The sequence below is a fragment of the Anguilla anguilla genome, chromosome 1 (genome assembly GCF_013347855.1).
Source record: "Anguilla anguilla isolate fAngAng1 chromosome 1, fAngAng1.pri, whole genome shotgun sequence".
Lineage (NCBI taxonomy): Eukaryota > Metazoa > Chordata > Actinopteri > Anguilliformes > Anguillidae > Anguilla > Anguilla anguilla.
The window spans coordinates 25,680,697-25,691,513 of NC_049201.1; the positions used below are offsets into that span (position 1 = coordinate 25,680,697).

The following is a 10,817-nucleotide window of genomic DNA, read 5'->3' on the forward strand; positions in this document are numbered from 1 at the left end:
TCACTGCAGACTGACAGCCTGTTGCACTTTCACGGGGGTAATTAAAGTGACTACTGAGGTCAGTACACAACATACTATGTGCAGATTCACTTGTGCAACCATGGAAGGATGCCACAACAACCTTTTTATTGCTTTTTTTGTTGTGTCCATCGTTGTTGCCATCGCTGTTTGCTTGTTTTAAAAACGTCTGAGCGATGTCATGACATAAAGACAGGCTTCTCATATCTTTCTCATAACAGTCAAAAGTAATTTATTGATTTGACGGAACTCAGCTCAGTATATTCTGGGTTTTAATATGAGAACTTTTGGTTATTTTCTAACAATGGAGACCTTGCATACACCGCACTGTGCCATACCAATGCATAAAAGCTTTTTAAATGCATTGTAGTTATTGATTACAGCACAGAGCTCATTACTCATGTTTCTGTTGTAGAGCCAATAAAATTCATTCCACTGCTGTCATCCCTTTGTCCTGACCAGAACAACTCGATCGTGTTGAAGATGGCATGAACCATATCAACCAAGACATGAAGGAGGCCGAGAAAAATTTAAAAGATTTAGGGAAATGCTGTGGCATTTTCGTATGTCCTTGTAACAAGTAGGTACTGTCCAAGTGCCCTAGGCTCTTGCGTGTGTGGTGGTGTCCGACGTTGTACCTTTTGTCACAGTGAATGTCTGAAATTTTTTTTTTTGTCTTCTCTTCTTTGTCCTCTCTTTCTTTTTTCTTTTCTTTTCTCACGTGCTTCATTCTGTGGGGGATAAAATGCTTGTGTTTAATCAGAGCAACTGGAGCGCATCGAGGAAGGAATGGACCAAATCAATAAGGACATGAAGGAAGCAGAAAAGAATTTGACGGATCTAGGAAAATTCTGTGGTCTTTGTTCATGTCCGTGTAACAAGTAGGTGCTGCTTGCCTGCCTGCCTGCCTGCCTGCCTGCCAAAAACCATAGAATTCATTTCCTTAATGGCCAATACACTCCAGTGGTAGCCGAGGCCTCCCCAGAAGAGGGGAGGAGCAGTGGGGTGGGGGAGGCGGGGGGGTTTTACACGAGATAGGACGAGCATGAGGCATGTGGAACACACCCCATCGAAATGCAGATGGGCCCACCCCGTAGCCCGTGGCCTACGGAGGGAAGCGCTGGTTCTGAATGAGGCATGCTGCAGTGATCCACGGGTCGGGACCGAGTCCGCCGCTGTTTCAGCACCTTCACCCAATCCGCACGTTCTCGGGGGGGACAAGGCCCCGTTCTGCTCTCGTCCACATGTAATGCCAATATACATATACATTTAAAAGGTCTTTACAACAGGCACACCGGGATATGACAGCCTTTGATGGGGGCGTTACAGAGTCCGAAGGGAACACATCGCAGTCATAAATCCCGATTTCCACGATTGTTCCATGACAAGGTGGACGAGTGAAGACTGCTGGTGGCGTTTCCCGTGGACTGCTCACTCATCCTGCTGCTTGGTTCTGCTGTATCTGTTTGATTTGGCCCTGCTTGTTGCTCAAATGGAAAACCCCCCTGAACAGGGTGCGTGTCCTCATACAGTAACGTGCGGATGGTAGTTTCCCTCTGATGTTGAAACATAGGGTTCTCGGGAAGCATGATGCCCCAAGGGGTTGAACGGGGGGTTGGGGGGTCGGGGGAAGGGGGGAGCACTCTACTCACGCCCATTCTACACAAGCGATCACTCACCTCACCTCTCTGGTTTCTCCTAATCCCCACAGTTTTAGGCCCACAACCCTAGCATGAGCTGATATATAAATACATTTATATGAAAGCTTCATTCTGTTTAAAACATACTGACATAAGAATTTTTAGGTACATGCTTAAAATAAGATATAATATATATCACATATAATGCATGTTTTCAGTGTGAAATGTATTTTTTGAATACTAAAATATTGAATATCTTGTACAAACACGAGCACTCATGCACATGCTGACAGAACATATGCAAGGTGTGTAGAGTAGCTTGTTTGAATGGTATCCAGCTATCCTCTGCATCCTCTCCCGTAGTCTTGATGGCGTATCCATCAATACCAATGAAATGCTCAGCTGGATAGCAAATCCCTTGAATGCAGTGCATGCCGATGCAACCAATGATGAATAAAATTATGATGATGATAATGCCGGTAATGATTTTGTTGGTGGTGGTACTGGTGACAAGATAAAAGTGACGGCTGTGATCTTGATCCTTTTTTTACATGTAAATTGTAGCTAAACACATCCTTTGGGAACATAATTTTAGTTTCTTACTGCTTATTTGATACATGGAAGGTATAATAAATACAGTATGTAATTCATTGGAAGGCAAACATACACTAAGATAATGTAGAATTTTATTTTGTGAAGAGAGTAAATATAAAGATTTTAAACATTTTAGAATACAATTTTAATGTTATAACTGTTGTTTACATAATTGTATAGTAAATTGAGGATACTCAAATTAATGTATTAATCTGTGAATTGAAGGAAGGAGACATAGAGGCCTCAAGCTAAAATCTGGTGCAATATATGCCATCCATGTAGAAAAGTGTCCAGGTCAAATAAATACATAAATCAAATAAAAAATAGTCCTGTGGTGCACAGGAATTGCTACGGCACCAAAATCTCTCTGGTTCTGTGCTGGGCCCCAACACTTGAGTGAGAATGTAAACACGCTCAAACAAGAAGAACACATACTTCAGAGTCCATCTCTGTGAAGAACTCAACAAATAACTCTTAACTCCACAAATAACATTAGCCAGCACAGATGTTAGCGTGCCACGTTCAGAAAAGGAACTGAGAAAGAAACAGGCCCGATGGACAGCAGCTCACTGGAAGCATGCCTCGGTTTCTCCCTCACAAGGTTTTGGCACAGGCAAAAACTTGAGGTTGGTGTTTCATTTGGGAAAGGGAACCTGCACTCGGGTTGACGGCCGATATTATTCGGCCACAGGCCATGAACATAACACCCATACTATCCATATTTTTCTGTGTTGTCTGAGATTTTGGGCGAGGGAGGGTGTTAGAAAACTCTTTGATTGTAATCTGACATTTACGTTTCGATTTGAAGTTTGAGGGGCGAGAAGACATGATTGTCCCTCCAGCTGTCCTCAGCAAGATGTCAAGTTTTTGAGTACCTCAGATTCACCTTTGGTGTCTGCAGGTGCCCTTTTGGCTCACTCCAACTTGCCGTCACCACTTGAAATGGGCTTCATAACACATATCAGCTCTAAATAATGAACTTAATCAATAATGCATTGTACATTATAGCTTCAAGAACCAATCACAGATTAAAATCAAACAGTTACCTCCCACAAATACTGCTACTGTGGTACTAGCCAATAAAAGCAAGAAAAGTCATAGAAAATCAATAGCGCTTGGTGAGTAGCTTGTTAGCATAGTACTTAATTGCACCAGCAGCCTTAGTGAAAGCTTCTTTCTTGCTCTTCTGTTCAATAAAGCACTGTAGTCTTCTTGCAGTCAGCCCTTGTACTGTCATGACTTCACCATAATATCTTTGTACATTGTACATCATGATATATCTGTACAACAAAATATATTATTATTATTATTATTATTATTATTATTATTATTACTGGAATTAGATTACCAAATAATTTAAGGAATAATCATTTCTGAAGTGCTTAACCTGTGAGATTTCAGCGCATTTCAGAAAGTTACTTTTTTCTAGCATCCTGTGAGTGTGAACGGTGTCTGTAGCTGTCCTGTCTCTCCGTATACTGTCTGTCTCACACCACCTGTCCTCTATGTTATCTTTCTCCTTCAGAGTGGAGATTAACCATGATGGAAATTAACCATTGTATTTACACATGCTGTACTAAAATGTACTAAAACAATAACTGTCTAGATGGGTTACACTGTACAGGGCTTACTCTAATGGATGTGTGGTGTCATCAGTGTGGCATCATTTATAACCTTCAAGAAAAAAAGTACTTACGAATTAATATAATATACTTTCATAATTATGCCTTACTTATGTAGCTGTCCACTTGTTGGTCTTATAGTCTTATGGTCAATCGTATTCTAGCCAGTGTAGCGGCGATTTTAAGCTTGCCCCACTGTGGTCACCGTCACCCCCTCTCTGCACAGACTCAAGGGCAGTGACGCCTACAAGAAGGCCTGGGGGAATAACCAGGATGGAGTGGTGGCCAGCCAGCCCGCCCGCGTGGTGGACGAGCGCGAGCAGATGGCCATCAGCGGGGGCTTCATCCGCAGGTGAGAGTCGCTTATTGTGTGTGTGTGTGTGTGGGCGTGTGTGTGCGAAGGAGGTGAGGCTCCAGCGTGCGCTTGGGCTAATTATTTCCGAGCCATCTTGTTCTTCCCCGTGTACTGCCCCCCACTCACTGCGCTTCACTGTATACAGACAACACAAGGAGTACAGATTTTTCCATAACTAGCTTTCCCTGTGAGTATGCGTAGCCTAGCTACTATAACTGAGACCGACACAGTCTCAGAGCCAGACTGTAGGAATGCATCCCTCAGCACTGCGCACGAAGCAGTTTCCGCCCCTTTAATTATTAAAACCGTTCCAAAACCCTGATACGAAGGCGTGTCGGGAGCCGACAGTCTCAATGCGGCAGCACCAGCGGCCGCACCGGCAGCAGTACAACGGCCACGGGGAAGCGAGCCGTCGCTGTTGACTGGAGGCCCGGGGCTAACGGCTAATGCCTGCGGGGCATTGGTGTGTGTGACCGTACACAACCTTCAGGCGTTACCTCTCAATGCAGCAGCAAACACCAGTGTGAGTCACGTTGTACAAAACACGAGTGATTCGTCTAACGGTCAGACTCTGACTCATCGCTGCGTCGTGTATGGAAACGCGGGGTCAGACCGGGAGATAATTTGGGGGGTGGGTGGAGACGTTCACTCAAAGTAATCGCCGCTGGTTCGCCAGCTGCAGTTGGTGTCTAGCGCAGCATGACCTGGGACGTAGCCAATTGTCGAGCAGTGGGTATCATCGGGTAAGAGGAGAATGGTAAGAGGAATTTGAAACACTGGGTTTAGTTTCTCTGGTCTTACAATGTATTGATCTGCATCTGACCTTGTGGATTAAGTGTACGCAAAAATGATTTCCACCAGGGTAAGGGACTGGTAAGCATACGTTTTTCTTCTTGTTTGTAAATACCGTCTACTTCTTTACCATATACAGACCTTTCGGGCCCTGTGTCGTACGTTAAATGATGTCATGAAGAAACAGCATGCCTCCCGACCCTGGTGCTGCCACTAATGTCGGCGCACCCTGTATTCCCTGCAGGGTAACGGACGACGCCCGAGAAAATGAGATGGACGAGAACCTGGAGCAGGTGGGAGGCATCATTGGCAACCTGCGCCACATGGCCCTGGACATGGGCAATGAGATCGATACCCAGAACCGGCAGATCGACCGGATCATGGAGAAGGTACCGGAAACGCCGAGTTTCACCCAGGCCTTATTTATTCCTTAATTTATTTAATTATAATGGATTTTTCAGTTATTTTGCTGTTCTTCAAGTTGGCATTTTCTAAAATTCTCATGAGGTTGGCTATATTTAGGAGTAGGACAGTTAGGCTTCATAGGCAACAATTAGTGGAGCTACTATGCGTGGGCAATGAAGGACTTGCGTGAGCCAATCAGAAGTCTCTGCTCTCACAGAAGACTGTGATTGTTCATCTTTTATAGAACGTAATAGCAACACCTATTCTGAAAATTCTGACACTATAAACAGCCCTGTAAACCCTCAACATGGTCAGTCTACTATATGATTATAACAGCTCAGAATTTGTATTGCGTATATCCTCTGGTCTCTGCTCTTCTGTCACTGACAGCTGGTAGTCTGTGGGAGGCTGGTATGTCACTGAGAGGAACCAATGTGGTAGTTACCTGAGGAAGCCCGGCCAACTTATCCCTGCTGGGAAATGGCCAACTGTGTGTTGCCAAGTTGTTCTCAAGTTTAACATGACTTCAATACAACTCATCCTCCCACCCAACCCCTTTTTCCTCTTCCAGGCCGATTCCAACAAAACCAGGATCGACGAAGCCAACCAGAGGGCCACGAAGATGCTGGGCAGTGGCTAAGCTCAGACAGGAAGTGTCCTCACTCTCTGCACTGTTCCTGGAACAGTGCAAACGTGCTTTTATCATGGTATTTACCTAATAGGATTGCACACATGCACATATCAAACCCCCCCTCCCCTTGCCCCAAACCCCACCCCCATTGTAAACGTCGTTCTGTGTCGTCTGTCTGCTTTTTAAATGATAGTCCTAGTAAACTGGTTTCCTTTTCTGTCTATCTCTCTTTCCAAAGGTTGTATATAGTGCTGATTTGATGGCTCTAGCTCACTCGTGAAATTTTCATTCTTTTTCTTTTTTTTTTTAAATATATATATAATATACATATTATATTATTTATATATAATATATATATATATCTTTGCTGGATGACAACTATTGTAGGAATGCTATACAAAAATCTTTTTCCTTATCAGTATTTCAGTATTGTCTGAGTAAAACGTGGCATCCCATTACGCTGCTACCGCGCTCCTTATTTCAGTGTTGCTGCAGTAACTGAAGGAGGGGAGGAGAGAGAGAGTGAAAGAGCGTCGAGGACTGACAAAATTTCACAGCTGTTGTTCCCCCAGTTTCTTTCCCTCATCATGTTTTTACTTATTTATTTATTTATATTTTTTTAAGTCCGTGTTAAGGCAACATGCAACTAGATGACGTATCCGTTAATAGACATTGCACTTTTCGAGTGATGTGATTTGTGCATTATTGCATGACCAAATGATAGATTTTAGAATCTTCTAAATAAAATGTTGAATTTTAAAAAAAAGGAAAAAAAAAAAAGTTATCTTAAAATATGGCAGTGGCAAACTGACAATAATCGCATGCTCAGAATTCTAGGACTCAGTTGCGAGTACTCATGTTCCTGCAAGTTTGCAATAGTGCCACTCTCTGTCGATATGTATTCATGGACCGTGATCATCATTGTAAAATAATTCAAAAAAATGACAATAAAAATACAATAAGGCTGTAGCACAAACAACGACCTGTTTTTTGTAAATGAATATGCAGCTGAATGGATTTGTTGAATAAATGATTAAAGGAGGGGGACTGGTTGTTGTACTGTATTATAGAGTCTGGATGCTCTTCACGATGAAAAAAGACTGCAAAAATAAGGTGCATATTTCCGAAAGATGTTACTTTTTTAAGAAGACCGTATCTTGTTTGTTTGCTCTCCACGTGTGGTTTGTTATCGAGGGGGAAATAATCCCCCGACAAAACAAAGAAAATACAAATCGTTTTTGTTGCTTCTGTACCTAGAGCTATGCACACCAAATCACTGAGATGTTGAGTATTTCAAATAAAAAGATGGTTATAATACCTTAACTGAATGATAACATTGGTTAAACTGTGAGATCAAAATTCCTCAACGCATGTGATATAACCCCTCCTTATGTTTCCTGTTGGTTTGTGAAGTGGTTGACATTTTGTAGCTAGTTGAAATGAATAAAAGTAATAAACCTCGACTTGCGTGAATATTTTGGTCGTCTTTGGAGTGTCCTAACACTTCCGTGATGAGGTCTGTCTACACAAATTACTGAAGTATTAGTACTCATCACACCTGATACTAGAGTATTCACTCTAATCACAGCAATTATGTTACGATTATAGTATATGCAGTGCACTCCAAAATTTTGGCACCTTTGATAAAGATGAGCAAAAAAGGTATTAAAAAAATAAACAACGTAGGTCACAAACTATATTGTTTGCTCAAAAAAACAGAAATTTATATTCTTTTATGCTAATGAAATCAGCATTCTCAGTGAGTTTCTTTGTAACAAGCAACAATTCTATTCGTGAAAAGAAAGGTGTTGTATTGTCAGCCCTGCTTTCACTACTGTGTGCACACTCCCCTTTGCAGAAATCACACTACTGAATCATCTTCTCTTGAATTTTATAAAATTGGTGCACATACCATGAGGGATCTTTTACCATACCTCCATACAGAATCTTTCAAGATTCTTCAGGCTGTGCTTGTGTACCTGCACACTTCAATTCCAATTACAGATTTTCAACCAGTTCAAGACTGAAGATTGGGATGGCCAGTGAAAAAGTAATTCTTTGGTCAACTAACCATTTCTTGGTCAATTTTTCTTGGGTCACTGTCTTCTGGAAAGATCTGTTTGTGGCTAAGTTTGAGCTTCCTGGGGGAGGAGGATAGGAGGGCACCAGGTTGTTTTTATCCTAAATGTTTTAGTACTTACTGGAGTTCATGATTTCATTCATCTTAATGCCATAACCATATGTATGGCAGTCTTTTCAAAACAAGCATCCTTCTTCTCATGTCAAACTCATTACTGGTGTGTGTCAACCAAAGTTCAGCATTGGAACGTCCATTCAAACCAGGTTTTATGGTCACCTTTTATCAAATTGAGCTTTTAGGCAACATACACAAACCTTGACACCAAGATAATCATTTTAGTAATTTTTTGGCTTGAGTTGGTTTTGTCATTTTTGTTTATAACAACACATCTTGCATTTTTCCATACTCTCGTCCTCTGCATGACTTAATGCAAGCTGCTTATAGAGACTGAATGGGGGTAATGAACTCTAATGAACTCTAGAAGGAAAGAGGACTGTCTGCCTTCCTTATGTATTCCATTTCACTCACTCTCTTTATACGGATAGGAGAAAGCAGAGTGGGTTACACATAGAGTGTAAAATAAATCAGAGTACAGAGGGTCAGGACAGGAAATCAAACCCCTGGTACCGTAGGGGATTCTTACACTGGTGCGTCTCACACAAGGACAACCACCGTACGGACTGCACAACATGGTCTCCCCCAACTTAGGCTTTTGAAAAAATATAATGTGTGTGCATATCAGTGGTGCTGTGTTACACGCACTCAGCCTGTGGAGGCTTGGGGTGTGACTGGGGAGCAGGCGTTCAAAAAAAACTTTTCCAGGTTTACTGGTATATACAATGTACACTGTGTTTGACTACACCTACAGTACATTTACAACAAAACAAAAAAAAACTATCCCAAAACTGCCACCCGCAGCTTTCATTTTTTCACCAGCAATTTCATCTTTGAAAACCCAGCTGGCAATACTGGTTGGTGAATGCTTCCTTCTTTTTGAACGAATCATGTAACTTTACTCAAATTAAATTGACTGCGTCACCTCCATACAATGATTCGTTCATATGATTCTTCTTAGACTCACTTCCTCTGTGACTGCCAGCGGGCAGAATCTCTGAATGTTTCTAAGGAGAGCCAATTCAAACAATAAAGATGGTGTTGAGCTGGGCGGACTGCACTTATTAAATGTTGCATTGGCAAGGATTCACTGATCACAGGCACTTTTCATGACATCACCAGTTCTCTGAGTCCACTTTTCTTGAAGTTCAGTGCAGGAAATACGGATTCATTCATTGACTGTTCTTTGTTTGGCGGCGAGCTGCACTGATTAAAAAAATCACTCTGGCAAGGTATCACTGAACATGGGCTACACGCCAAGAAATGAAGTGAAATAATTGGCATATCCTTTTCTGAACTGAAAGAAAAGTGAAGGAAGTGTAAATGAGTCATTCGCAAATGAGAGGTGGCCTGCTCGCTCAACAGCCTTCTTCTAATCTTTTCAATGTGTGTCTGTGGAGTTTTAAAGTTGCGCACTTTCTGTTGTCTTTTCACATTTAGAAACAAATCAATTTCTGCACATTGTATAGATTCATTAAATGAGGATTAAAGGCAGACTGTCAGCTTTAAGTTGCGGATAATTACATCCACATTGAGTGAATCAAGCAGGAATTGCAGCCATTTTTTAACATAGGCCCCCCATTTTAGGAGGGCAATCATAATCAGACAATTGGCTGCTCAGCTGTTTCTTGGCCAGCTGTGTGTCTTTGCATCATTAGTTCACGGACAAGAAAGCTGACAAAAGGTCTAGAGTTGATTCTGAGTTGGGAATTTGCATTTGGAGCCTGTTGCTGTTGCCTCTCAACATGAAGACCAAAGAAGCACCACCAGGGAAGATATTCAGTGCCTGGTGATGTCTGTGGGTCACAGACTTCAGGCAATCATTGAGTGCAAAGGATTTGCCACCAAGCACTACATAAAATGACATTATTTATGATCATGTGAATTTGTTCTATTACTTTCGGTCCTCTAAAATGGCGGGGGGGGGGGGGTGGTTAGTATAAAAAGGGCTGTACAGGACATTGCCGTTGTATATATCCAGCTGTATAAATGGATGCAATGCAAATGCAATGTAAACTTGTATAAGTCGCTCTGGATAAGAGCGTCTGCTAAATGCCTGTAATGTAATGTAATGCTGCTATTCCTACATAAAGCACTAGATATTGGATGTAAATAACCTTAAATTAAAGCTGAAAATTTGCACTTTAACTACATATTCATTGTTTCATTTTGAATCTAATGTGCTGGAATACAGAGCCTAAATTGTCCAAATACTGTGTAACTGTCCAAATACTTACAGACTGCACTGTATATAGTTATAATTACGTGTTGGTATACTTATTCACAATGCTATCACTTTAATGATACTGTGAAGTATTGTGTTCTTTTGATTCAAAATAAAAATGAATCAACGGAATGAGAAGTATTATTATATGTACTTAATAATAAATAAATCATGATGTACCTTCTATTTGGTATAAATTTCTAAGATACAATAATGCATTCAATTTTATTACATAAATAAACATAATCAATTATAGATGCTACTTTAAAAACACACGTTAAACTCAACCAAATCATGTTTTGCCAGTTTAATCACTTTTCTCAACAATGTGCTGCAGACATC

At 41.4% G+C, this 10,817-nt stretch overlaps 1 protein-coding gene across 3 annotated transcripts in view; it reads left to right on the forward strand.

Annotated features, from left to right (window-relative positions):
* snap25b (synaptosome associated protein 25b) overlaps positions 1 to 7,520 on the forward strand; it is a 43,558-nt gene extending 36,038 nt beyond the window's left edge. For 2 of the 3 annotated variants that reach the window (XM_035436003.1, XM_035436013.1), the window contains exons 5-8: positions 782 to 899; positions 4,101 to 4,226; positions 5,266 to 5,410; positions 5,998 to 7,520. In XM_035436003.1, the coding sequence (XP_035291894.1) occupies positions 782 to 899; positions 4,101 to 4,226; positions 5,266 to 5,410; positions 5,998 to 6,066 (458 nt within the window). In that variant the 3' untranslated portion in view covers positions 6,067 to 7,520. Of the gene's footprint in view, positions 1 to 480; positions 599 to 781; positions 900 to 4,100; positions 4,227 to 5,265; positions 5,411 to 5,997 lie in introns of all 3 variants that reach the window. The other variant, XM_035436022.1, reaches the window with a different exon arrangement.
* The last annotated feature ends 3,297 nt before the right edge of the window (positions 7,521 to 10,817 follow it).